The sequence below is a fragment of the Copadichromis virginalis genome, linkage group LG22 (genome assembly GCF_057382275.1).
Source record: "Copadichromis virginalis isolate Kocher_CV1m ecotype Utaka linkage group LG22, C_Virginalis_male_GT1.1, whole genome shotgun sequence".
NCBI lineage: Eukaryota > Metazoa > Chordata > Actinopteri > Cichliformes > Cichlidae > Copadichromis > Copadichromis virginalis.
In genome coordinates this window covers 13,746,560-13,774,312 of record NC_140638.1, presented here as the reverse complement: position 1 = coordinate 13,774,312, position 27,753 = coordinate 13,746,560, and the positions used below count along the sequence as shown (strand labels likewise).

General features: G+C 41.6%; 3 protein-coding genes across 6 annotated transcripts; 1 reads left to right on the top strand and 2 right to left on the bottom strand.

Moving 5' to 3' along the window:
• Positions 1–1,105: 1,105 nt before the first annotated feature.
• On the bottom strand, positions 1,106–7,643 carry pygo2 (pygopus homolog 2 (Drosophila)). 3 transcript variants are annotated; one of them, XM_085446302.1, is made up of 4 exons: positions 7,433–7,643; positions 6,662–6,725; positions 5,996–6,048; positions 1,106–4,289 (listed from the first exon to the last, which is right to left on the bottom strand). In XM_085446302.1, exons 2-4 carry the CDS (start codon positions 6,711–6,713, stop codon positions 2,631–2,633), a joined length of 1,764 nt encoding a protein of 587 aa, XP_085302428.1. In that variant the 5' UTR covers positions 6,714–6,725; positions 7,433–7,643; the 3' UTR covers positions 1,106–2,630. The 3 variants fall into 3 exon arrangements, with proteins under 3 accessions (XP_085302428.1, XP_085302429.1, XP_085302427.1); XM_085446303.1 differs by lacking the exon at positions 6,662–6,725; XM_085446301.1 differs by lacking the exon at positions 7,433–7,643 and having other exon boundaries at positions 6,662–7,426.
• Positions 7,644–8,762: 1,119 nt separating this feature from the next.
• On the top strand, positions 8,763–18,167 carry LOC146682962 (SH2 domain-containing adapter protein E-like). The gene is made up of 6 exons (XM_085445870.1): positions 8,763–9,755; positions 12,072–12,198; positions 14,697–14,933; positions 15,325–15,559; positions 15,893–16,012; positions 16,609–18,167. The coding sequence occupies exons 1-6, from the start codon at positions 9,237–9,239 to the stop codon at positions 16,790–16,792; spliced, it is 1,422 nt and encodes a 473-aa protein (XP_085301996.1). The 5' UTR covers positions 8,763–9,236; the 3' UTR covers positions 16,793–18,167.
• A 6,615-nt stretch (positions 18,168–24,782) lies between these two features.
• On the bottom strand, positions 24,783–27,115 carry s100s (S100 calcium binding protein S). Of its 2 annotated transcripts, XM_085445872.1 has the most exons (4): positions 27,008–27,115; positions 25,672–25,718; positions 25,183–25,336; positions 24,783–24,990 (listed from the first exon to the last, which is right to left on the bottom strand). In XM_085445872.1, exons 2-4 carry the CDS (start codon positions 25,683–25,685, stop codon positions 24,802–24,804), a joined length of 357 nt encoding a protein of 118 aa, XP_085301998.1. In that variant the 5' UTR covers positions 25,686–25,718; positions 27,008–27,115; the 3' UTR covers positions 24,783–24,801. The 2 variants fall into 2 exon arrangements, with proteins under 2 accessions (XP_085301998.1, XP_085301997.1); XM_085445871.1 differs by having other exon boundaries at positions 25,672–27,115.
• Between the last annotated feature and the right edge of the window lie 638 nt (positions 27,116–27,753).

Genomic DNA, 27,753 nt, shown 5'->3' with positions numbered 1-27,753 from the left:
TCCAAGTCAAGTCACAAGTCTTACAACATTTTTTCAAGTCAAGTCTAAAGTCATAAAATTAATGACTCGAGTCTGACTCGAGTCCAAGTCATGTGACTCGAGTCCACACCTCTGTTCACAAGTGCAAAACATTCAGGACAGCTGCCAGTCTTCCCACGAGCGGATGTGCCAGCAAATTTAACCCATGGTCAGACCAAGAAATCCAGGACAATAAAAACCCCAGGGCCTCGGTTAGAATGTTAAATGACATAATAGTACAATTAAAAAAAAAAAAAAAAAAAGACTGAACAACTATGAATTTTTTTGGAAGGGTTGCCAGAAGAAAGGCAAAAAGCAACACAACTTAGGTTTGCAAAGATGGATCGGAACAGACTGCAAGACTTGTGGAACAATGTCCTTTGGACAGATGAGTTTAAAGTAGATGTTTGGCCATAATTCACAGCATATCAGCACAACTACCTCCTACCAACTGTCAAGCATAGTGCTGGAGGTGTGATGTTTTGGGCTTGCTTTGCAGCCACAGAGTACCCTTCTGTATACCAAAATATTCTACAGCCAAATGTGTTCAACCTAAACTGGGCACACCAGCAAATCTACAACAGAATGGCTGAAAAAGAAAAGAATGATGTTATTTAATTAATGCTGCCAAATGTAGTACAGTTTTTCAGGGGACTACACAGTCCTATGAAAACTGTATAAAGCTAATTATTTCAAATATTAAGATAATTTGCTTTAAACATTTCCCTTTTTATGAATGTAGTAATTGGTTCTAACTTGAACTAATTAAAAGGAGAAAAATATTTTAAGGAATCTGATTTCATTATTGCTATTTTTCAGAATACTTGCAAATTAGTAAATTAGACATTAAAAGTGTTTTTTGAGTCACAATAGTATTACGAATCAGTTATTCATCCATTAATAAAGGCTTAACAAAATAATGTAATAATCCCAGCTGAACAAACCATTAATAAAGCCACACAAATATTAAAGAAGCACCGTTAACTCGGCATTTACAGCAAACAACATTGTTGCGTTTTCTAATCATTTTAATAGAATGATTAGCAGATAAAAGTTAAAAATGGGAATAAAAACAGACATGGACAAGTACAAAAAATCTGTCTTTACTTCAAGAGTTCAGTACCTTTCTGTTCCCCACCGGGTATAGGACTCTCTGGTTCCTCCAGGTTCCACCAGGAGGCACCAGAGCAGAACAAGAGCACAGCACGAATACCAGTACAAAATAAAAGGGAACAGCTGAGAGCAAGAAAAGAAAGGCAACTTGGACATTGATTAAAGAAAATTAAGGAAAGCGAGAAGAAAGAGAAACATCTTATACTGCTCCAGAAAAGTGAAAAATGGGTATTTTTTTTCTTCGTTCTTTTGTTATTTGGTCTACTTTAAGGTCTCCTGCAGCTCAGAAACCAGAATATAAACATCAACAAATCAGACACTTACTGCATTGGCTCACATGCACCCCCCTCGCCCATCTTGATTTTTTTTTTCTTTTTTTTTTTTTTTTTTGAAAAAGGACTATGCACATCTGATATGACATGATGTCACTACTTGCTATGCCAACACCACCCAAAAGCACTGATTTCACAATTTATGATGTACTGCAGAGATAAAAATAAAACAGCCGACTCAAACGCACTGTATAAAAACAAAACGTCATATCACCGAGACGCACGACTTCAACTCATTATTTTGATCATTGGCAGAGTCTGCGACATGTTCACAGCTGATGGAAGATCCAGACAAATGTTTTGTCCTAATATTTACAACTATTTCGACAGCATGATCCTCTGTGAAGTGCGGATGAAATCTCCGTCCGAGTCTCCTTTGGATTATTCAGCACTGGGTATAAAATGATACAAGAAGTAAGAGCCAAAGAGTGTGTGTGTGTGTGGATGCGCAGGAACTGTTAAAAAAAATTCGTACCCCAGCTGACACTTAAGATTTCACAATACACATGATGCTGAGGTTTTTACACTGCAATATAGTGATGTTTTTCTCCTTTTTCATTCACTTTCTTGCAGTAAAACAAAAGAAGAAGAAAAAAGGCTAACATGTGATAGGACAGTACTAGACTCAAGCGTTTTAGTAAGATGAGAGTCAAATAACGTATCCTCTATTCATTTAGCCTCACCGTACACAGTTGTGGGAATATTTTAACTTCGCCTTCCCCACCTAAAGTGTGTCTGTTTAAGTCATCACCAATATGACACATGAGTGTATCGAGTAAATCACAGTCAGAGTGGGAGCTTCCGTGCCAGTCAGTCACAAACTGTGTGAGGTAGTGTGTTGGTGTCAGTGCTTTGCTGGTTGGCAGGCTAGAGATCTGAAGGACTGTGTAGTTTTAACATTCATCATGTTTTGACTCCTGTAAGAAGGAAGGGGGTGGGGAGGTGGGGCAGAGGAGAAAAAAATAATTTGCCGAGAGTCACTCAAAGTGCTATATATAAGCATGAAAGTCGATGAGCGCGTTTCTCTGTGTAGTGAACAAGTAAAGGGATAGTCAAGAGAAAGCTGGGCAAGTAGCTGACAAGACACACACAGGTCATTCAGTTAGATCAGTCTCTCTATTTGTCTGTAGGCGCCCCAAATCAGTGCTGCTCTCTCTTTTCTACTCCTCAGCTCTCATTGGCTGCCACCAGCTGGCCTAATCCTTGGCGCACAAACACTGCCTGGATGTCCTTGGTCTTGATGCAGAAGTCACAAGCCCAAACAGCAGCGCTCTCTCGAGTCAGCAGCCCATATGCTGGTTCCGTCAGGCCTGTGCAGTCGCGGTGGAACCAGCGCTGGCACGACGCCTCGCAAAGGATGGCGTCTTGGTCGTCGTGCACTTCTGCCATGCAATGACCGCAAGGGAAAATCATCCCAGAGCTGCCGAGTTTTCCAGGGCCAGAGCCGGGCCCGGTTGAGGGGGCAGCAGGGCCAGAAGGCAGGGGAGACTGGGTGTTTGGAGTTGATGTAGAATTAGAGGGGGGATTTGGGTTGCTGCCGGGAGTGTTACCGCCATTGTTGTTGGTCATGTTGTTCTGACCTGAATTGGTGGCTGTATTTGACATGGGACCCCCAGTACCAGTAGTGCTGTTCTGTTGGTTGTAAGGGGTGGAGCCTGGTGCAGAGTTAGGTGGGGTTGACTGTTGCTGCTGCTGGGTAGAGTTGTTAGAGTTAGGGGTGTTTGTATTGCTAGGGGGCTGTAGCTGACTTGGTGTTGGATGCTGGGGCTGACCTGATCCATTCAAGGGACCAGTGGGAGAAGAGTTGGGGTTAGGCTGTGGTGGTGCTGACGGAGGCTGAACAGGCGTACTGGCATTGGGCTGCTGGACATCAGAGTGGCCAGGGAAGCCACCCCCAGGCTGAGGTGGGCCAGAATTTGGAGGCGGCCCAGGTGTTGTATTATTAGGAGGAGGGCCATTTGGATTCATGTTAAGCTGCTGCTGTTGTTGCTGTTGTTGTTGCTGCTGCTGAGGCCCAGGTGGTGCACCACCTCCACCGAAGCTCTTTCCATCCTCGTTGCCTGGCCCCGGTGGGCTGGGGCCAGGGTAAGGGCCATCCTGTGAAGGCGGGAACTGTCCTTGAGGGGGCATTCCTGGCAAGCCTCCCACCATATTGCCACCCGGGCCACCACTCATGCCTCCCATCATGTTCATCCCTGGACCCAAACCTCCTCCCATGGGAGGCAAGGGCCCCCTTGGGCCTCCACCACCAGGTAACGGAGGGCTGTTAAATGGGTGCCCACCCTGTCCGTGCTGCTGTGGAGGCATCCCAAATCGCGGGTGTGGTGGCCCCCCTCCTCCAGGTCCTCCCATACCTCCTGGGGACAACATGGGATTGAATCCTGGCCCTGGATGCATAGGTGGACTAAAGCTGGGTGGCATATTGAACTGAGAGGGGCCACCAGGAGGGAAGCCACCCGCTCCGCCTCCACCTCCACCGCCTCCACCCCCACCACCTCCAAAGCCAGGCATTCCAAAACCTAGCTGGTTGTGGGGTCCAGCATTAGACGGAGGGCCGAATGGGGGCCTCCGTCCAGGCTGGCCACCGCCCGGTCCTCCTGGTCCTCCCATGAAGTTCATACCTCCAGTCATTCTGCTTCCACCTCCATACCCACCTCCTCCGCCGGCACCTGGGCTGGGAAGAAATGGAGCACCACCTGGTCCACCTGCCCCACCAGGTCTGGATGGGGATGCAAAGTCATCGTCAAACGGGTTGGAGGCGACCAGATGGTCCACCATGGGGGTAGGAGGGGGTGCAAACTCAGTGAGGTGGGAGAAACCCGCAGCCTGAAACAGAGAACAAAATACACAATGCATTCTTTCTTTTTTTGCTGCTTATATGAGACCAATTATTTAAATTCTTAGTCTATTAAATGTTTAGGTCAACCTGTTTACTGAGAACATTCTCTTTATTGTAGCAATGTAAATATAGTTTTGTGAAAAAGTATTTGTTCCCTTCCAGATTTATTTTTTGCATATTTTTCACATTTAAATGTTTTAAATCATACAAGTTTTAATATTATACAAAGATAACTCATGTTATCTTTGTAACATGTTATCTTTGTAAAAAACAAAAAAAACAAAAGAGCATTTTGTTTTTTTTAAGTTATCACCATTAAGTGTTTGCGATAACTGGTATTGAGTTTTTCACATCACATGTGAAGGAATTTTGGCCCACTCTTATTTGCAGAATTGTTTTAATTCAGTAACACACAAGGCAAGGTTTTTGAACATAAACAACCTGTTTAAGGTCATGCTAAAATAACTCAGATTCAAGTACAGACTTTGACTAGGCCACTGCAAAACCTGTTTTTGACCATGCACAACAGCAAGAGGTGGACTTGCTGCTGTGTTTTGGGTCATTTTCCTGCTGCGTAACCAAAGTGAGCTTGAGTTTCAGGGCATTCGTATTTTGTGGTTCCCTAAATTATGCCAGCTTCTCCAGGTCCTCAAGCAGCAAAGCAACCCCAGATCGTCACACTACTACCACCATGTTTTCCTGCTGGTACAATGTTTTTTTTTTAATGAAATGCTGTGTTAGCTTTACATCAGATGTAACAGGACTCAAACCTTCCAAAACAGTTTCTTTCATCAGACCACAGAATACCTTTGCAAAAGTCTTTGGTGATGTTTTTTGGTAAATGTGAGATAAGCCTTTGTGGTCTGCAGTGGTTTTCTCCTTTCCCATGGGTACTGTTTTGCCCAGTGTCTTTCTTATTGTTGAATCATGAACTCTGACCTTAACTAAGACAAGTGAGACCTGTAGTTCTTTAGATGGTGTTCTGGGTTCTTTTGTGACTGAGGTCCCGGATGAGTCATCGATGTGTTCTTGAAGTAATTTTGGTAGGCTGCTCACTTCTGGGAAGGGTCCCCTCGTTCAAAGTTTTCTTCATTAGTGGATAATGGCTGTCACCGTGTTTCACTGGAACAGGCTGATAGATGTCACAGACTTTGTTTCTCAGCTATTTCTTTAGATCATGGACTTTTCTTTTGGCCTACTTGATTTTAGAATCAGGCACTCAATATTTGAGTGATTTCTTGATTCAACAGGTTTGGCAGTAATCAGGCTTGGGTGTTGCTAGAGAAACTGAACTCTACTTTCCAAAATATGCGGTTAATGACATTTAAATAATGATTTAGAATTAGTTTTTGTTTCTTTGTTTGTTTTTAATACAATTCCAGCAGACTTCGGCTAGCTTTGTTCTCCTAAGAAAAGAAATCATCTCTTAAAAACAGCATTTTAAATTTAGTTGGGTTATATCTGTCAAATATTAAAATTTGTTTAATTATCTAAAAAAAATTTGCATATGGCAAATATGCAAAATAAATAAAATAAAAAAATCAGGAACACAGGAAACAATTTTTCACAACACTGCAGATCGCCAATAACCGTCTAGGTTGGGGAAACCTGTCACTTGAACGAGTAACAAAACGTTTCTCCCACTCAAAAAGTTACGTCCAGATGAACAGAATCAACTTTTAACAGTTTTTACCTGAGCCGTGGATTTCCTTGCCTTTTTCTTCTCCGGGCTCTTCATCTGTGAAGCTGAAAAAGAAAAACATGAAAGGGAGGGGTGGAAAGATGGAAACACCATAAGTTACAACAAACACAGCATCCATGTCTCATGCTTTTGGTTCACCACCATACTGTAGCAGCATCACATTTGGATTGGCCAATACCCCTTAGTGACAGATTGGAGCAGCTTTAGACCTAGGGCCTCTTTGTCAAGTCCAACAGTTGAGATGGATTCAATGATGGGACATAGACTGGCATGAGGACAAGATGCTAAACATCCAGGCGTTATCATCACCAAGGTTATGAAGCCTTGAATCGCAAATGACCCAGGCAGACCAAATGACCCAGGCAAGAGGGAGAGAGGCCGCAAACAGAGGCAGAAGAGGTAAGGTCAATGAGGGAGACAGGAAAAGACGAAGACATGAGAACGAGGAAACGGAATTGAAGGTACATTGATAGCAAGATAGACATGAACCCCGTTCACAGATCCACTCTGTGAGAAACAGCCACCACCGGAGACAGTCGTGAAGTTTACATATGGGGGAGGCGAGAAGGGATTTGCTAACAGCACCAGTGCAGCCCATTGCAGCGCAGTAATGGATGATTCCGATCTGATTTGGAGATGGGTGAAATTAATTCCTACCTCTGCTTCGTTTTCCTTGTCCCGCCTGTAGTCTCCCCGAGTCGGCAGCCATTGGCTAATATGACTGTCGGTGAAGTGGCAAATCACCGTTCATATGCAAGAAAAAAAAGTTAAAAATGACGACGTCTTGAAAGCTATAGGGCGACTAGGTGGATTCTGCCTTCAGGTCATGTCAGTAACGCTACCATTAATATCATCACAACATAAACTGGCACTTAGTGGTAACTAGATAAGCTGGCCCAGGTCTGCAAACTCCTTTCCAGCTGCAAATCTTTGGCCACGGTGTCTGTCACGCCGGGTTTTTGGTCACCAAATCACCGTCACTTAAGACTGAGCACGTTCACGTTTTTTTTGCAAGCCAGTTTCTACTAGCTGAGTGAAACTGGTTGCTTGATACCTGGCTCTGCCTGCCAGTACAAGCAGCAAGTTACAGAGCAACCCCCTCCCTCTCTCTCAATGATCACTTACAGATGTGTCGCTATGACCAGCTAGCTAACGCAAGCTAGTTACTACCTTGGCTAACTAGCTAGCCACGTTACTCAGTGTGGCTAGCTAGTAGCGACAAAAAATCCGAGAGCGTGGTTCAGCTTTCTACATCCAAGTGTGAACATATGCACTCAATTTCACTCATCAAAGCATTTATGACTTAAAGAAATCGGTCATGTTTTTGAAAAAAAAAGCTGTTGTTTACTTTGCTAACATTAGCTTACTAGCTAACGTTAGCATGCTACTAATAGCCATCTTGCAGACTGTCTTGGAAGCAAACTGTACCCTTTCTCCGTTGCTCGCTCTGCTGTCCTTTAAATTGAAAATCTCTGGTGTGTCATTGCCAGCAAACCAGTCGTCACACGGTGTATGCTTGTCGGTTTCACCATTCAACTATAATTCATTCAAAAACGCAAATTTTGCCATAATTATCATGGCCTTCTATCGCAACCGGACAAAGAGGGATAAAGCGAGAGTATCGCGCACCGTGGAAGGTTCTATCTCAAAACCAATATGGGGGTGTCGAAAGGTATCCGTAAAAACTATAAAGCGTACGTATAAGAATTTCTCTTAAAAGACCACTTGTATTGCATAACACATGAGAGTTTAAGATGTTGTATCAGAAGAATTATCACTATTATCCTCGATATCCTTATTATTTGAATCTATAGAATATGTACACACCTTTGATTGACGTAGGTGAAGCGGCCTAGAACGGACCATTTTTCAACGATACCCTGTACAGTTAAAGTAGTGATGCACATCTTAAGTAGAAGTTGTTAATTAAGTACGTTATTAAGTGGCATATTGATGATCATTCACCAATATTGTATAAAAAATACGGATACTTTGAACACAAAAGCCATTATACAGTTCTGTACAGGACCTACTAAGTGGGGAACCGCATAGAAAACCAACACAAATCCAGTTTATTTGCCACAGAAGTTATACGAATAATATTTTACGATTTACCCGAGGTCACATCTGCACAATAACTGTAACCTTAACTAGGTTAAAAAAAAGCAAGGGCCAGCTCAAATATTTAAAATAAAAAATATACATCTGTCACAGGGATCGTTTTGTGGAGTACTTAGGATGAGGAATTAACCCTGCGGTGTTTACTTTGTGTAAATAATAATGAAAAACAGTTAAAAAATCACATGGTTGAATTCAGTTCTTGTTTGTCAATGTTTATGTATATAATTCTTATTTTTTTTATTAAGATTAAATGTTAATAATGACCTAAATATAATATTCAACTGCATCTGTCAGTTTTATGAAAATTCGTCATGAAAAGAAAATGTATAAATGGAAGTGTCACTCTGCACTGTGAAATGTAGAATCTATAATAAAAACACAATTTTATGAAGCATTTATGCTTCTGTTGCTTCATTTCCATATTAAAATAGAGGCCTTTAAAATAAGATCTATAAAGAATAATTGAAGTGTCAGTCTCCTTGTTCGGCTACCTGGACACATGACTCTCTAAATTCCTAAAATGGATATTCTTCCACGCTGTCTACAATTAAAGGCTTATCACCGCCTACCATGTCCTGGCTCCCCCTTCTAGACCTCAGATACCCCCTCCTTTCCACACTCCAGGCACATCCAGGAGGGTCAGTGAAACAGTGGACAGTTTTTAAACTCAGAAAAGCCACCCTGGGAATGGGACCACAAATCAGAATCAAGAAAACCCTGACATTCTTTCGGATCATCCCTCTCCAGAGACATCTCTTCATTCAAAGGGAATAAACTTTTCCTCAGAGTAGAAAAGGGAACAGTTTTAAGAGATCACAGATGGGATAAAATTGAGGTATTTGTTACTGTCTGCCAAACAGGCAGGAGAAACTTTTTTTTATTCGAAATTGAAGATTTAAGAAGAGATCTATTCGCTTACACGCTTTTGTGACATGCTTTAAACTGAGGTGAGGAGATCCAGTCGACACAGACTGTATCCTAGAATAAAGCAGCGGAAGTCTTTTGTTAGAAAGGCTGTGATTTCTAAAGGTGCGTCTCTCGGGCCCTGGTGTATGGAGATACAAAGTGCCGGAACAGGCAGAGAGGTTTGGAGGTTTCCATCCGAGTTACAATGGCAAAGTGGTTCAAAGAGTTCCCCATGAACCTGAAGAATGGTACCGACAGGATCCGCTCAGTCTCCGAATCAGGCACGCAGCCGAGAGCCAATAAAGCAGGTCTGATGGCGAGCATCGGTACCAAAGCGCCGGCCTCCAAAACGGGCCATCGCAAAAACTCCTCCGCGGATAGCACAGGCGGAGGAGGAGGAGTAGGTGGAGGAGTCGGGTCTCTCCTGTCCGGAAGAAACCGAAAAAACTCGGCTATAGAGTTGAGTAGAAACGGCGTGAGCTCTCCGAAAGATGGGAAAGTGTGGGACAACCTCCTGTCTGGGAAAAGTCGCAAGAACTCCAAAGCAGAGCCGGTGTTTGATGAGCAGCCCAGATCCATTAAGAGCTCTCCGTCTGCCAACGCATACATCAGTCGGCTGATCAGAGTGGACAAGCAGGACAAGAGTCCCAGCTTCAACAGCGGTACCATCACCAGCGCAGTGGCACCTGAGGCGGAGAAAGCAGCCCAGTGCAAAACAGAAACCGTAAGTTCCCCTTTCAGATTTAGAAGGTTTAACCCTCCCTGTAAGCTGCCCTATCAGATAAATATTGCTTCTGGGATATGGATCTTTAAAAAACCCCATCTGATTTAAATCGTGTTGTTGTGTAGTTTGAAAATAATTGGAAAAGAGTGAAGACTAGCTAATTAAAAGAGCCCCCCCCCCCCCCCCCCCCCCCCATTATATTTTCAGGGTGCAGCAGCTGTTGGTTCATTTAGATGGAAAATTAAATAGGCCACTAAAAGCTATTAAATACTTAATAATTGTATCCAGAGTATAGTATTTCATTATGTCATTAATTCATTTCGTTGCTTTTCAGATTAAGATTGCACACAGACCTCTAATGGGCTTTAAGAGCATTTATTTTTATTATATTAAACAATAAATTATAAGAATTAGTTCCAACTTAACTGATACATTACACCAGTGATCCACAATAATCTGAAAAAATAACATCTGCTTGCGGTGTTTGTTTGTTTCTGTACTTTATTCAGCCTAATTATACTAGTATAATAAAATCTTATTATATTCTGAGTTATACAAACTTTTCAAGCAGTTGTGGAATAACTTTAACTGACACAGATGTAGCAGCAGTGGATCTAAACCATCTGTTTGCACCTCGTAAGCAAACTCTACACTGAAAGTCATCAAATCTGTTGGCAACAAAGTCGGCCAACAGATTTGAGTCGGCTCTGAAAATTGATATTATTGTTTTGTTTTCTCCCATCCCCCTTTGTCTCTGCTTCCCATTGTGTCCTCTCCTCCTCCTCCTCTCTTTCCGCCTCTCTCTCTTTCTCTTCCTCTCCACCCCTCGCCCATACGCCCATCTTCCCCACCTTGAAAACAAAGCTGTGGTCAGACGTGAGGCCTTCACCTCCCTCTCGTGCATGCGATATGGCTCAGTGATGTCCTTTTATTCAGCTCCTCCCTCTACCTCATCCCTCTCTCTTACTACATTCATCCCCTCCCTCCAGTAATGGCTATCATGTTATAAAAAGCAGAGGTTACTTGACACTCAGGCGTTAACCCAAGTGCCCTCCAGCTCAGTTTAAAAAAACCCCACAGAATCACAGAAAAGTGAGGGAAAAGATGATAAGAAAAAAAAAGACATTTGCAGTTGCTGCTGGGTTTGATCAGTCAAGTTCTTGTAGTTCTAGTCTTGCACATCTAAACTTTTGTTCTCCCATTTAATGAAAAAAAATGATGCCTTTTTTCACAGGGAGGAAGAGTATAAAACTTGATCAAGGCTTCATATGTCTGTATACTTGTGCTGTCATCTGCACTACTTTTTCCTGCTGAATCCTTCTGATCTAAACCCATTAACAGCTGTCGGTTTGCTCATTTACACTTGTCAGGCTGAGTTTTTTCACCTTTATTCAAACTCCAAAGGCAGCTGGAAGTGATTTTAGGGAGGCAGTTTTTACAGCCTGCCATTGTCTCTCATGGCTTGTAAAATAAACAAGAAATTCTGTGTCACTGATAAGGTGACAGGACACTCGCGTGTGATTGATGCAGCAGAATAATTGAGGTTAAGTAAATATGCAGAGACAATAGACTTCAGTAAATGTGTAAAACAAGACATTAAATATTCTTCTAACTGAAGCCTGTCTCGCTGTTTACTGAAGTTAATTTAATACCTCGTTCCCAGTGTCTTCAGGGAAGCTGAGACTAAATTTTATCACAAGAAAAAACATCTGGAAAATGCTTAGTTTTTTCTGCTTATCTTCAAATTTTAGGATCTGTTGTAACTTTTTTCTTTGTATTAAATATTTTATGTTGACATCTGTTCTTATTAAAAAGGAGTACTATCAAACTTTTGTTCTCCCAAAAGAAAAAAAGAGGCTCTGACAGGATACAGTGTAAAGGTTATTTTTCACTATTTTTGACATTTTATAGACAAAAAAAGTATGAAAATGGCTTCAAGGCCAAGTTTTAATGAAAGCATTGTTAGTTTGAGCTGTATTTCATGCTAGAGATGATGGATGACATTATATTTAGCACCTGCTATAAGACAATTTATTATGTTGTTACCTCTGCTCAGGTTGGTGTGTCCTGTTCATTCAGCCTGTCCAACTTTCTTGATTATTGATTATTATAAATAGACCTGCATCCCTTAAATGTTTTAATTGTGATCATCAGCTGACAACATCTGCATTTTCTTTGTCTATATAAGATTACTGCTTGGGCTTTCCTACAGTTTTTCCTTGACCCTTGTCAAACTTTATTCTGAAAACCTTATTTTGTGTTTAAAGAATCTAATTACACATGAAAAAAGAATGATTTCACTGTGTTTTTAACCAGGTCATTATCCTTGAGGACTATGCGGATCCTTTTGATGCTCAGAAAACCAGAGAGCAAAGGGAGGCAGAGAGGGTTGGTGAGAACGATGGCTACATGGAGCCGTACGATGCACAGCAAATGATAACCGGTAAGACTTTGATCAGGATGCTCTGGTCTTTACTCCCACAGGGTCCTCCTGTGACTGACAGCATTCCCATTTTGAGTCTCTCCAGGCAGCGCAGTGAGAACATGAACTCACTCCCGTAGCGCTCTCTCTGTACCCCATCTGGACAATGGGTGTAGTTTCCTGTTCCTGCTTCCTCTTTCCTGCCTCTGTTTCCTGGTACTATTCATTAAAAAGGAAGTTTGCCCTCAGTGCGCTCCCCCCGCATTTATGACACAGTTTTGTTTAAACCCCCATATGGAGCTGTCGGACCATTAATCAAAACTTCCCAGCGTCAAGGAGGACTGGTGACCAGTCGTCCAATCACATGCTCCCCTGACCTTTCCTTCCATCAGTCCATTGTTTAAACTGAAAGAGTTACTCACAATAGCCCGCTGTGAATGAGAAAATGTTTTATTGCTGTAGTAGCTTCTAGTCTGGTGAGTGGCTGTGCGACTTCCACACTTCATCAGAGAAGTCTACTGAGGATGTGATGATGTGAATGAGTCAGTTTAAGAGTCTCAAATCATACTGAGGAAGTAAGCAGTGCACAATACTGTGACTCAGTATACAGCATCCTAATTAATCTTTAGTTGGCAGCTGATCTCAGTGACTAGAACAAAATATATTACATAGATTTTACAATTATTTTACATCTAGTCATGATGTTGCTTTAAACTCAATTTGAGCATGATTAGCAAAAATGGTAAACACCCTTCTCTCATGGCCCCTGATTTATGTAGCCGGCTAAATTAATAGTGGTAAACACTTGTCTCAGTCATTAAATGCATTGCCCTCTTTAACGTGAAATGTAACGGCTTCTGTTTTTTCCCCTGAAGGTCGCTGTTTTATTTTATGAAAGTGTAATAACTTTCAACCTTGCTCTAAAACGCAGCAGGACTCTTTGCAATAATAACCTTTTTCTACTCTTTTGAAAATGGCTTAAGCTGCCTTAACGTGTTTGTTGTTGTGAATTGGCACATATGAATAAAAAACTCAATTGAAATTACTTCAGATTTTCACTTGTTAACACTGACATAACAAAATAAGACGATATCACGATTCAAAGATTTAATTATTCTTTATTGCACATAATAAATCTCTGTGTGGTAGTTCTCTGCTTAAAACACACACACACACACACACACACACACACACACACACACACACACACACACACAATAAATAGATATACACAATACATTAAAAGGCAGCATTGTAAACTTGACGTAAAGTGCAGCTGTCCAGTGCATGTCTCTGTGTTTTAAGGCATTAGATGTGTTAGTTTTGTGAGTAAAGCCTTATTATAGTTTTCTGTTCTCTATGATTACAACTGAACACTGAGAAGCATCTTAAACTGTAGAAACGAACACCACAAACATCAACCAGCTAATACAGTTTTTCCTGACAATAAAACCAGATTACAATTAAACTATATTTTCATATTATCTCAATAACGAATAATAAATAATGAAACATGATAACTTTTGCAGAAATCTACTCATCTTATGTATCTGGGGAATAAAAATATCTGCCAGTAAATCAGACTTTTAAAACAACAAACCACCAAATAAATTGCTTGGGTTCTAATCAAAGGAGCTTGCAAAGAAAAGCGTCTGGACTTCTTTAAGTTGCTTGAAGACGTTTCACCTCTCATCTGAGAAGCTTCTTCAGTTCTAAGGTCTAAGCTTCTCGGATGAGAGGTGAAACGTCTTCAAGCAACTTAAAGAGTCCAGACGCTTTTCTTTGCAAGCTCCTTTGACTACGATGACCTGGATGACTGAGAACCTTCACAGACACTTGGGTTCTAATAATGATGCTCTGATATACAGCAGTAGTGCAAAATTGCACTTTTATTCCTAATTTATCCAGTTAGCACATGTAAGCACCCAACAGCTGCTGAGAAATGCACTGCTGGAATTAGACTATCAAATAAAATAGCTGTTAAAATGATGTTTATAAGGGTTCATTATCGAATAGTGACAGTTATGGTTACTTTAATGAAGATTCAGAACTGCATTGACGTGTGTTACATTATTATTAGAAGCACTCATTAAAAAGAGGAACTTGGGAAAAAAACCTGAATAATCCATTCAAATCACTGGAACATATCATAAGTCATGTTATGGACCAAAATCTATTCAAATGCAACTTATTAGCATTGATTTATGGATTAAGGATAATTACAGATTAGTAGTTGTAATAACAAATGATTAAGAATGAATATCTATGCCCTTCTTGATGAGTTTTTGTGGACTTCATGGTCACTAGCTATGGCAGCAGTAACTCCTTTTATTGTAGTTTTTGGTCCAGAGATTTGATGCTAACTGCTCCGAGTGTTTTTTCAGTCTCCAGCCCACAGCTGTTGCCATTCACTGATGCCATCTTCCTTATTCAGCTACTGGAGGTGATGCATCACTGCAGCCTTCCTCTCCAGGTCCAGGTGCTTATGTCTGATTATATTTTAATCTCTTGCTTTCTAGAGATCAGACGTCGAGGATCTAAAGACCTGCTAAAGGTGTGTGCGGTGATGGAGGGGAGTGAGGCAACAGCAGATGAAGCTCATCCTGCCCCCGTACAGATCTATGACATCCCGTACGAGGAAGGTGGCGACAGCGAGAAGACGGCAATCACGCGGCCAGAGCTGGACACTCGTCCCTCCACTGAGTACGAGCTACCCTGGGAGTGGAAGAAGGAGCATATTGTTAAAACCCTATCAGGTACAGTAGAATTTATTCATGTCTTCTCATACTATAGCCATGCAATAAAAGCCAACAGCAAGACCCCCCCCCCCCCCCCCCCCCCCAAAATAACATACATTTGTGCATCTGTGCACTCCTGAGTCGACTTTGTTCCACTTTTCAACCAGTTTCTTTATAGAAACAGTGTTTCTACAACCCAACTAGATAAATGTGAACCAGCCAGCACTAGCCTCACATTTATATTTTATTACTGCATAGACCAACTGCATACTGAAAAGCATCATGTAGCAGCATCAAAGTCTGTGTTATTATTTTATATTGACGGGAGGCTTCTGCACCCAGTTCAAACTGCAGTCAGCTGTTTCTTTACATAAATTCTTATCTTCTCGTGGTGCTCGTCTTCCCCTAGCACAGTTTGACAGCTCTGATCGCACCACCAAAGATGAGACGCCTCACCCTACACTTACTAGACAGCCCCAACATCCACCAGCCCAGCATCAGCATCAGCATCGGAGGCAGAAAAGCTGGACCCAAAAGATTCTGAGATCCTCTCTGCCAGCCCTGCTGCCATCTTCTACCTCCAGCAGCAGCTCTGAAACCGAGGCCTGCTCCGTGGACCCCTCCCTGCCACTGGAAAAACAGAGGTGAGGAGGTTCTTATGTACTCGTTGCACCAGGATAGTAAATGTTTCATTTTATTAATGTGAATCTTGACAAATGAAGTGAGGCAGAATCGGAGTTGTACCTCACAGTGGGGAATGTTCCTCATAGACACATAAAACAGTTTCTCCAGGAATTTCATGGTCACAGTGTGCATCTGTTTCTTATTCTGGCTATAAATCTCACTCCTGAGCACTAATAAATTTTTGTGTTATGTAAGAGTAATGCTCATTTCCAAGGAGTTGCATAAAATGAGGACCTACACATAATCAGTTGCAGATGAAATGACATCTCCCTCGCTCCCACCCTCTGTCTCAGCTGGTACCATGGCTGTGTGACTCGGCAGGAGGCGGAGTTTCAGCTGCACTCCTGCAAAGAGGCCAGCTTCCTGGTCCGGAACAGCGAGTCGGACAACAGCAAGTACTCCATCGCCCTCAAGTGAGTGCAGTCTGAAAGTGCATTGACACTGTGTGGAGAGCTGAAATGTTGCTTACCTAATTCACATGAATCATTGATGTATCACAAGATTAAAATAAGTAAGATCCTAAGCTAAAGGGCTTGAAGTATATAATTTAATTAAGCTTGTTAAGACTGTTCTACGTTTTTGCTTAAAATTATATCTTTATATGTGAGCAGAATGGCTTCATGTTGAATATAGAGCTACCAGGGAGGAGGAAAAGAGAAGCACATCAGAGGATTCATGGATGTAGTGAAGGAGGACGTAGAGAATGTTGACAAAAGAGCATAGGGATAGGGTGCAATGGAGGCAGATGATCAGCAGATGAAGCTGATTTATAAGTAAATATATCCAAGTTACACTTCATATACAGGATACACATATTTTTATTCATATTTTATATTTCAGTAACTAATTTGAAACTAAGATTCCCACTTAAAGTGCAAAGCTGAACAGGGAAGAGAGACAGACTACTGCTGGTTTTGTCCATCTGTTATCAGTTTTGGATGTTCGGCTGCGCAGTCAAATCTTGTTTTTCTTTTCCTCTCCTGTGTGTGTGTGTGTGTGTGTGAGTCAGGACCAGTCAGGGATGCGTTCATATAATTGTTGCCCAAACGAAAGAAAATGGCTACACCCTGGATCAGAGCAGCTGCGTGTTCCCCAGCATCCCAGAGGTGGTGCACCACTACTCCACTCAGCGTCTGCCTTTCAACGGAGCAGAGCACATGACCCTGCTGCACCCAGTGCCTCGCATCCACTGACTCAAACATAACTTAGCTTGACTATGCAAAACAAACACACCCTGGATGTTTGTAAGGGAGAAGAAATGGTTCCAAAAAGCAATCAAAACATCAGCTCTGATTTCAGGGAACTATCATCCATACAGCAAACTCACCCTGCCTTATGTGGTCTTTTTTATTATCTTTATTTCATCACCAAATTGACTGCGACTGTCTCCATATCTAAAATGTACAATTGGCTGCTTCCTTTATTTCACTTTGTTGTGCAGCTCATGCAAAACATCCATGCTGGTGTTTTGCATGCAAGCAAGCTCAGCAGGGACGATGGGGCACTTTTACTGATAAAAAGTCACTTGAAGTTTGTAAACACACAAGATGTTTTAATCACTCACTATGTTTATGCCAAAAGCTACAATGTGACACTGTCTATGAAGCAGAAAGTACTTTTGCGATGGAGACCTAACATTTCAGTTGGCTCTCTTTCGCCCTCTAGTGGAGCTGCTGGGACATTGTACCAAATTCCCAACAAAAAGAATTCTCCACACACAAAAACCCATGCACATAAGCATTTAATTCCACTTACAAACATATGAACAAAGCCCATCTATTTTATGTGTATCATCTTAATGCATTTCTAATTTATGATTGTATGCTTGTTGGTTATCTGTAACCACGGTGCCTCAAAGATTTCCACTGTGTTACTGTGAATGAGGGTGTTGTTTCTGCTGTATTATCTGCACTGTGAAGAGTTGGTGATTCACCCTGGTGCAATGTGCTTGAAGACACGAAAGCTTTACAATAGTTAGAGCTGAGGCTGAATTTTAATGTCTGGGCCCAGCTTAATGAGACTTTTGGGGGAGCACGTGTAAAGGAGTTCTGCATATTACTGTGATTTGTGGTAAGAAAACTTTAGATAAAATTTTTTAATATGACCCACGACTGATGGCGTAATTACCCAATAAATGAACAGAATTTCAATGTATTTTATTAGAAGTTACAATGTAATTATACATATCTACAAATTCTTAAAGTTAGGTACACTAGAATATGTGGGAAACAAGTCAGGTTTTAACAGGAAATAAACAATAATACTGTAACCTAACCCTTACGTGATTTTAAGGTGTTATACACAATGAAGACCCTCCCATTTTCTGTACACTTCTTTTGAAAATTACTGTTGAACAGTGATTGTGAAAAAAACAAACAAAAAAATAGGTTAGACTTGGCTTCAGGGGCGGATATACAGGGGGTGGGGCAACTGCCCCCAAGCTGTAGAGCCTTGCCCTCCTTTTATGTCTTTAAAATACTTGTAAAAACTAATTGTCTAAAATTACCCACCTAAAATTGTCTTTGTTTTCTTAGAAGAGATAATGATACAATAAATTGTTTTAAAGTGTTTTTGTTTATATGTTGTTGACTCCATTAACATATATGGGATTTTCACTACTTCAGAAGAGGTATGTGCCACCCTGCCTCAACCTCTCGCCCCTCCTTTGCCCCCCTATGTAAAACTTTGTAGATCCGCCACTGCTTGGCTCCACAATTAGGTCACAAATATCTGCAAGTTGTGCCATTCATGTTTTCTTGTAAGATTGTAAGCAAGAAGAGTCTTTATCACATTTTTATTGGTACAATAACAGGACATTTAAATAATGGAACATCCACAATACACGTCAACATAAGGAATATTCAAAAAAGATGCAAACAAAGAAAAGAAAAAGAAAGATAAAGATGTAAAACGCCAAGGTTATTCCACTCCATATTATGACCTCCCAAAAAAGATGGGGGAAATATTGTTTTGTTTTTCTGTAAAATTACCATGAAATTACACTTACACAGTATTTTAATTTACTTATAGTATTTTTATATATCTTAGTTTCCTATAAAAACCTGACTTGTTACTCCCTATTTTAGTGTGCCTACCTTTTAAGTATTTGTAGTTAAATATAGTTACATAGTAATTTTAAATAAAAGAAGTGAAATTCCATTTAATTACAGGGCTCCTACAGTAAAAGTGCATGAAAGAAATGCCAGTCTCGTCTCTGTTTAACGTTCCCTTGTTTCTAATGCTGCTATCCCTCAGGTGTAATGCCCTCTGGTGCTAAACGGCAGAAGTGCAAACTGGTGACTATATTATATTCACTGAAGTCTTAATGTGTGTTTCTTCTTGCGTTCTAAATCTAAAATATTTGGCATTGTGTCTTTACTCTTAAATGCTGGAATTCATTCTTGGACCACTTTGATCTACAGCACAGTCAGCTGACAAGAAAATCCTTCCAAAGGTTACATTTGGCTTTATTATACATTTTTTGGAGGTCTGCCATTAACATGTCTCTTCAAAGATGTTATGAGAGTACATTTCAAACAGTAGTAATCTGAGGAGACACACCTGCTATAGATTTCATTCTTTTTTTTTTTTATTAGTCTCTTTTGATATATGAAAACCTATTGTGTGAACACTGTAGAGCAGATCATAATAAAAGGTCCTGAATCTCAATGCTGGATATCCCCTGTGAGCCTGTCTCTGATCCCAATAAATCAGCAACATAAACAGCAGAATGTGAGGGTATTTGTGTCAGTGATGAAAGACGGAGAGAGATCAAAGTGTCCCAACATCCTACAGGAGCCGAGTGACTGAATGAGGGCATTTTTGAGCACAATGAATCTTTAAATGTGAGAGATTGATTGTGGTTTTAGCAGTTTGATAATTTACCTGGAGGTTTAGTACTCTGTGCTGCTAATGAGGAGACAGAATAATATTCCAGGTTAAGGGCAAAAGTCCAGTGGGGAGTTCAGGTGAGTATCATGTTAAGAACAAATGGCTGATGTGCCTACAATGAACACCCGGCATGTGCTGTGTGTAGATCTAAGATAAATGCAGTGCTAAAAACAGACAAAGAGGTAGAGTAGTATCATTACAGCCATGTCAAGGACACTTAATGTGAAGGGGGAAAAAACAGGAGCAATTGACACCATCACTCTCTCATTCCCTACTTTTCTTACGTATCATTCGCCCCTCTCCTTTACCTTCTTCACCCTGTCTGTGTTATTTGAGGTTGTCTCCTTGACTCTCACGGAGGACACTGTCACCGTTCGCCTGTGTGTGATGCCAAGAGTTTGTACTTAAGCTCATTAAGGAGAGCCACAAGTTGGGTTTCATGAGTCCTAATATGGAGATGACTTTCAGCCTTCTCACGCGTGCTGTCACGTCATGGATATTTGTTTGCCGTTACCTGTTTAAGCAGTTCATAGGTGTCGGGTGACTTACGTAGCACTTTTTTTTTAACCTGCTTGGCTACAAATTTTTTTTTTTAATGTTCGCAAAAACCACACAGAGATTACTTAATTAAATAAAATACCGATATTTCAAATTCTGAAATAAATGCAAGAGTATAGAAATAGAGGCTTTATCAACAAAACATACTGAAAGAAACAAAAGTAAAAGATGTCAATCTGCAGAAAAATGATCCCTGTGAGCAATATTATTTTTTTAATCTTTCTGATAAGATTTAGTACAGTGTTTTTAAACTTTGTACCTCAACTTAGTCACATCAGTCTCCATCTTGATCTTCTTAGCTTTAACTCTAAAGTGCTCTTTGTGTGTGCGTGGTCAAGTTGGTGGTTTGTATTACACTTTTAAAGATTATTTCAGAATTTTTATGAGTAAGAATTGTAATTTAAATGGTCATGCAAAAGCATAAAAAATTCCTGAAGTTCAATTAAAAGAAACAAAAAGCACTTCAGAAGTTGAGGTAATGCCCTTTTCACTAACAAAGCCTGCTCTTTATCAATGTAATCCACTTGCTTGCTGACTTCTTTCTGGCAATGTGCTGCACCCATAAGGTCTCCCTGCGGTCTTCTATCAAGATGGATTTCATGAAGCGGAGGAAAGCAGGCCTTCTCAAATTCTACCCAAGAGGGAGGGAGATACACCTGGAAAAGAATGAATCGTCAAATGATATAGACCTGGAGCCACCTATGCTACTGTATACTCGAATGACTAATTTTAGTTTGCTCTCACATCAGTGCCGTCAGGGCTGTCATGCAATCGTTGAGCCCCTCTCAGGCTTGCATGACAGCCTGACATGATCGCTTCAGGATTCACTGCCTGATGGACAGGGTGGCTTGACATCTGGGTGTCGCTTGACCTGCTCTGTTGGTAACCGAAGTGTTCCTGCAGGTCCTTATCAGATGCTTCAGGCTCTGTGCCAGTGACATGGCCTGGCTTTGTAATGCTCGTCTCCTCTCCTCACACAGGCTGCACCTGCCATGCAGAGACTGTTGTCTTTAAGTTTAAATCAGCTCACCTCACGAGGTCAAGCGTGCTCTTAGACACTGTTTGCAGGATGTCTCCGCACTGTTGTTCATCCCCGTGTGGTTGAAAAGGTCATTTGACTGAGAATTAAGTAACTGCTCTGAAGCATAACTCATGCAGCATGTCTGTCTCACCCTGATTCAAAGCTGATAAACCTCAGCTACAAGCCTACAATTCACCGGACAAACCCAGGACTGCTCTCAATATACATATAAGACAGAATTGCAGAGTTAGGAAAAGTACTTTTTATGTGATGCATGCTTTTCTCCTAAGACTTTTACACTTTAGTAGTACACTGCTCAAAAAATTAAAGAAAAACTTTAAAAAGACAAATCCCAGTAGGAAAAAAATGCTGGATATCTATAGTGACATGGACTCAATAATGGGTTAGGAGTGAAAGGATGCCCTGTCGTTTGATGGAAATGATAATTATCAACGTACAGAGGCCTGAATTCAAAGACACCAGGAAAATCAAATTAAAAATGATGCAGGCTAGTACATTTTGCTGAAATTTTATTGCTTTTATGAATGGCTGACAATGATGCATGCTACCAGTGACAGAACAGATGGTTTCCTGGGGAAGTTCCTGGACAGTCTGAGGTGCAACCTGGTGGAATTGAATGGACCGAGACACAACGTCCCAGAGCTGTTCTAGTGGATTTAGGTTAGGTGAATGTGGCGGGCAGTTAATGGTATCAATTCCTTTATCCTTTAAGAACTGCCTGCATGCTCTCCCACATGAGGCATTGTTGTACACCAGGAGGAACCCAGGACCCACTGCACCAGTGTAGTATCTGACGGTGTGTTCAAGGGTTTCATCCTGATACCTAATGGCAGGTCTGTGTGTCTTTCCATGAATATGCCTCCCCAGACCATCACTGACCTACCACCAAACTGGTCATGCTGAACAATCTTATAGGCAGACCCTTTCCTGTCTGTCACATGTGCTCATAGCGAACCTGCTCTCACCAGTGAAAAGTACAGGGTGCCAGTGGTTGAAGCACCAATTCTGGTATTCAATGGCAAATTCCGATCAGCTCCACTAGAGGACATCGGGCCTGAGGCAAAGTCTGTTTCTGAGTGTTTGAGCAGAGACATTCACACCAGTGGCCTGTTGGAAGTCATTTTGTAGCTCATCCTGTTCTTCTTTGCAGAAAGGACCAGATACCAGTCTTGGTGATGGATTAAGGACCTTCTACAACCCTGTCCAGCTCTCCTAGTGTAACTGCCTATCTCCTGGAATCTCCTTCCTCCTCTTGAGACTTTGGTGGGAGATGCAGCAAACCTTCTGGAAATAGCACTTATTGATGTTCCATGTTGGGGGACTTGGATTTTCACTTCATGACTCTGACCCTAGTCAAATGCAAAAAAGTGAAAAACAGTCGGAAAAGACGAGCATGGAAAAAAATGTCAGCGGCCTGTTTTGAAGGTTGTGTCGTTGTTGCCACTCCAGCACACTTGGTGTTAATTTTATTAACACCAAAGCAGCTAAACCTTTGGCACTTTTACCCAAGTAAAATATATGGCGTGTGCCCTCCATGTGTGTTGCAGATTGACTTGACTTGGTATCTCAGACTTGTACAGAAAGGCAAGCAGAGCTGACAAACCAGTTTGCTTCACTAGATTCAGGTGACAAACAAATCAAACTAAATTCCATTTCAGGATTTTGCCTGTTTTTCACATGTGAATTGTGGCTTTCCTGCATCTTGTTGCTCTCACCCTCAACATCTTTATCTTTCTACCCTTCCTAGCTGAAGGAGTTTTAGAGTTTTTTTATTTGAAGTGACTATAAACATTTACAGGCAGTTTCCCTGACACTGAATAACCCAATTGCTCAAAGCAAAAAAGGAAGAATTCAGTGAAGATCTTCACTAAAAACAGTTTCTAGTCTAAGACAGTTAGACAGCTGGGAAGCCAAGCCTTGAAATGTGCAGCATAGAGGGAAAATATTACTAGAATTACAAATTTTATTCTGCAGAATTAGGTCCACTGTTATGATCTGTATATTTTTTTTCCCCCCTTGACTGCTAGATCCGTGTGTGTGTTGTACTTTTCTCTTATTTACTTTCCTCACTGCAAGTCGTTGAAACTAATCATTGCTCTGGAATGAAACAAGAAAAGCAGTAAACAAGACCGTTAACAGCCATAAAAGGTCGTTTGCTTTGCCTCGGGCGTTGTTTTGAAATCATTACCTGTCTGCGGGCTGCGCACCTCGAGCTCAAATATTCAAACCGACCAACCAGAGGACACCTCTGGAAAACACAGAGGGCAGAGGAATGAAAGCGGATCGCTTAAGCCACGCCCGCTGACGCACTGCTGACCTGGAATCAGTTTCTTAATATTGCTGAAGGTAAGAAGAGCAGGTAGTTAAGCTCATCAGTGTCCAAGCACAATTACACCTCCAAGTGAAATCCCTCAGTGGTTTGAAAGGAGAGGATCTAATGTAATTCATCTGCTTTGTGTTCCCTCTCCAGCCATATTTTAAAAGTGACGAGCAGCTACAAAAGCCAATGAGGTGGAAGAGGACGTGTTGATTTACTGATCTATGTGTGCGTGCGTGAGAGAGGGACAGTTAGTGTGCTCACAGTCACAGCAGCTTGAGCATTCCTCTGCGATTATACCACCACTTTCCAACTTACATACTTGACTGATGTATTTCATAAATTGGATCCATTCTCTGGCTTTGCTGTCCCTCTTTTCATTTACACACACACACACACACACAGGCATATGCACAAAAGCACTCATTATTTTGCCTCACACTCGCTCTTTTTCTTTCTCTCCTCCCTCTGTCTTCCTCTTTTGAAGAAGTTTTCTTTGCACTTCCAAGTCAAACATCTGGGTCAGCTTATATCTAGTGGAACAAGACTTGCAGGATATTGTTGGCAGGATGTGTGAGCCAGAGCAGTTTACTCTGTGGGAATCCCCAATATACAGATACACACAGACATGCATAAACACACACACACAGACAAGCAGTACTCACAAAATGTCAGTGCTTACACTCAACCACAGCCTCACAGTTTGCTGATATTCAACTCGACTTCCAGCTGCCACACGTGTGTGACAAATTATAGATTTGTACTTCTGCATTGTAAGAGTCCGCTTATATTTTCAAGTACGTGACACTGCAAACACCACGCTTAATATTTGGTTAAATGCCACGTTTAATATTTTGAAAAGATTACAAAAGCAAAAGAGAGGGGACAAATCATAAATATTTTCAAGACTGAGTACAATCTGGTATAATCTGTAACTTATTCTGTGACTAAATATATGTTGTCAAGTTATTCACGTGCAAGACATTCTCAAACATCCCCAAACTTCCTGTCTTTCCCGTGCCTTACTAAACCTAAGTGACTGCTGAATCTGAGTTAGAAGAAGCTGAAATTAACCCTGTCGTGTATATAAAACTAGCCACTGCTCTGAGAACAGTGCAACTAGCTCCGGATAAGCTGTGGTATGAGAAACAGTTGCAGAAGGAAAAACACTACTCCTCCTGAATGCTCTGTGTTCTGTGAAACCATAAACTAAAGCGCTGGACCTCTTCCCTCGTGTGTAGCTGTAGTGTTTACATATTGCATAAGATTTAAAAAAAAGAGAAGCCATTGCACTTCTGTCCTCTATCTCCTCTGCTGATTTACAGTTCTTTTACGCCCTCTCCATCTCACTTTTCTCGCCCCCCCCCCACCCCCCCTCCTTCTTTTGCAGTGTTTCAATCTTTCTTCTGCGCTGACTCGCCGTCTTTGGGTTTGTCGTCTGTTTTGAACTCCAGGAAGAAGTCGTTGCAGGCGACTGTGAGGGCGCCCATCAGAATGATGAACTCGGTGAAGTCCACCTCCCCGTCGTTGTTGGCGTCCAAGTCGTTCATCACCTTCTCAACTGCTTCATTATCTTTGGAGCTCTGTCAGTGTGGAACAGAGAGAGAGACAGGCTTAAGAATGTGTTAGGTGTCATGCACGTGCATCTGTGGGCATATATAACTGCACAGGCTTGTTTGTTCTTGTGCGTCTGAGGAGATGAGCCAATATCTTTACTTGCATCATGCATATTTGTAAACTGTATTAGTGTGTTAGTGTGCAAACCACATAATTACCCCTAAATAACTCCCCAGCTCCTCTAGTAGCAGCTCCTTCAGTTCGCCCCGGCTCAGAGTGTACTTGTCGCCTTCCTTCCCCGAATACTTGTGGAAGGTCTTTATGAGCATCTGCATGGCACTCTCCAGGTTGGAACTGGGCTCCTTGGACATGCTGGAAGGGGGATTCAAGTAAAGAGGTCAGACTCTGCCACATAATGCCCGCTCCAGCCCTAGCTGCATGTGCGGTCACATAGCAGTCAAGGGTGAAGCCACCTCCATAAGAGTGATAGTTGATGGATGGATAGATAGAAGGAAGCAAAGCAAAGCAGAGAGGTTTTTCCCTATTTCTAAGCATTGGGTTTAATAATGCTCTGCATGCATTGCAGAGTCTACTAAGGTCACTGTATGTGTGTGTGTGCAACCTTAGTAGGTTTTACGTTTCAGAGATGTGGATGAAAAGATGCAGGACAGCTTTGGGAAAGCTTTTTTTTGAACAATCTTACACACATTGTGTCCGGCATCGTGGAGCTTCTTGTGCTGGACTCGTGGAGAGACTGTGCACACACAGACACAGATAAGTCACTGTCAATGAAGCATGAGTGTGAAGGGTTTTCCAAAAACACAAACCCCAAAAACAACAACAACAACAACAACAACAACAAAAAAAGCACACGCTTCATTGTTCTTTGATCCTTGGGTTATCGGTGTTGTAAGCTGAATTGGTAATGCATGTACCAATTAACTCCACGGCATCAGCAATGAATGGTTTCGATGTAAACCACATCTCTCTATATGCTGATCGTGTAACAAGTCTTATCATTCAAATGGAAACCACAAGTGAAACATAACACTTGCCTGGTAACGACATTTAGAAACTAAGGGGGCAAGTAACCTGAGTTGCCAGCATATACACTAACTAGTGCATACAGATGAGGGACTTCAATTCCACTCTTGCCAAGATGCATTCAGCTTTTGGCCCAAAGTTTAAAGTTCAGGGACCTATTAACTGGAAAACAGTGTGCAGAGCTGTGCTGATGCTAATCCTTACCACACGTAACACCAAAGGGCACAATCAGTCTGCCATGCTCCCCTGTGCATGATTTATTAATTATCATCTCTGACATAAGGAGACAGGGATGTTAATGTCAGTCACCGGTTATTGCCTCTCGTCATGCTGCAGAGCATTGTACCAGAGAGGTCAGAGCTGCAGGCAGCACAGACAAAAGATGAGGCCAGTGGACACCAAAGCTGACTCACTGGGAAATCTATAGGGGTCACTGTCTCACTGACTGGCACAATACAAAAGGAAGCCATGGAGATGGAAATGCTATCAGTGACACAGTGAGTATAGTAATAATGCATATGTATGAAGTTATCTTAACGATGAAGCAATATCCGTATCGAGTGATGCATGGCGTTAAATATCTTGAGTTTAAAAAAAAGAAGATAATCAGCTTAATGGAACAAGACATGCTGAGACTAAAAGATTTGGTATGTCCAGTATGTTCAGTATATTATCTTTCCTACCAGTGCTCTGCTGCTCTGCCACAAATCCCTACTGGCTTCGCTTGTTTCCATATTTCACTGATGTGCAAATTTCCTGTCATGCTCCTCTCAAAGCTTGCGCATCAGTGGAAAGCCAGCAGTGCTTTGTCCAGACAAAAAAAATCACCAACTGACTCACGCAGTTTGTTTTCCAAGTCTGCTGCTGAGTGCCCACTATCCGTTCTGCACTAACGGCATTTGAGTATTTACTTCGGCTGTGCAGCTGCTAAAACACTTTACAAAGAAACTTTCATCGGATACAGAGGAGAAAGTCCAAAATCCAAGCTATCCGTCTTACCTGAGTACTGATGGAGGGCCTCCTTTGTCTTTGAAGACGTGCAGGGGACAGAGCCAAGGCGGAGATGGATGGGGAGAGAGTTTGCCAGTGGCTTAAATATCACCTGTACCTCTCCCTCCTCCTCCTTAAAACCCCCCCCCACCCAACCCCCAACTCCTTCACCCACCTACGTATACTACTTCAGTTTCCTTTACATCTATCTCTCTCTGCGCAGGTGTTCAGCTCCCCTCCTTTCTTCATCACATATGCATACAGTCATGAAAAGGAATTTATGTAAAAACAGCCTCAGATGAACAGCGTGTGATATATTACACTGTAATATATTTAAGACTAAATCAAAATGCAGAGGCAGTGTGTAAAAAATTAAGTACACCCTATGATTCATTAGCTTATATAACCTGCCTTTAGCAGCAATAACTTGAAGCACTCGTTTTCTTTATAACTTTATCAGAGGAATTTTTCTTCTTGTCAGCGTTGCTTCAGTTCATTGAGGTTTGCCAGCACTCATTTACACACGGCTCTTTTAAGGTCCTGCCACAACATTTCAATCAGTTTGAGGTTGGGACTTTGATCTGTCCATTGCAGAATCTTCATTCTTTTCTTTTCAGCCATTCTGTTGTAGATTTGCTGCTGTGCTTGTTGAATGACCCAGTTTGGGTTAAGCTTTTGCCGTCAGACAGATGGCCTCACATTTCACTCTAGTGTTCATGTTCATGGTGAAATTAATGACTGCAAGTTGCCCAGGT

Bases quoted from the DNA above. Each gene is read 5' to 3' on its own strand.
- LOC146682962 (XM_085445870.1), top strand. From the start codon at position 9,237: ATGGCAAAGTGGTTCAAAGAGTTCCCCATGAACCTGAAGAATGGTACC. The intron at 12,199-14,696 runs GTAAGACTTTGA...CTTGCTTTCTAG, and splicing joins TGCACAGCAAATGATAACCG to AGATCAGACGTCGAGGATCT. The intron at 16,013-16,608 runs GTGAGTGCAGTC...TGTGTGAGTCAG, and splicing joins AAGTACTCCATCGCCCTCAA to GACCAGTCAGGGATGCGTTC.
- pygo2 (XM_085446302.1), bottom strand. From the start codon at position 6,713: ATGGCTGCCGACTCGGGGAGACTACAGGCGGGACAAGGAAAACGAAGC. The intron at 6,049-6,661 runs GTAGGAATTAAT...TTTCTTTTTCAG, and splicing joins ACAAGGAAAACGAAGCAGAG to CTTCACAGATGAAGAGCCCG. The intron at 4,290-5,995 runs GTAAAAACTGTT...TCTCTGTTTCAG, and splicing joins CAAGGAAATCCACGGCTCAG to GCTGCGGGTTTCTCCCACCT.
- s100s (XM_085445871.1), bottom strand. From the start codon at position 25,844: ATGAAGCGTGTGCTTTTTTTGTTGTTGTTGTTGTTGTTGTTGTTGTTT. The intron at 25,337-25,671 runs GTGTGTAAGATT...TCCCCCTTCCAG, and splicing joins TCCACGATGCCGGACACAAT to CATGTCCAAGGAGCCCAGTT. The intron at 24,991-25,182 runs GTAATTATGTGG...CCACACTGACAG, and splicing joins AGCTGGGGAGTTATTTAGGG to AGCTCCAAAGATAATGAAGC.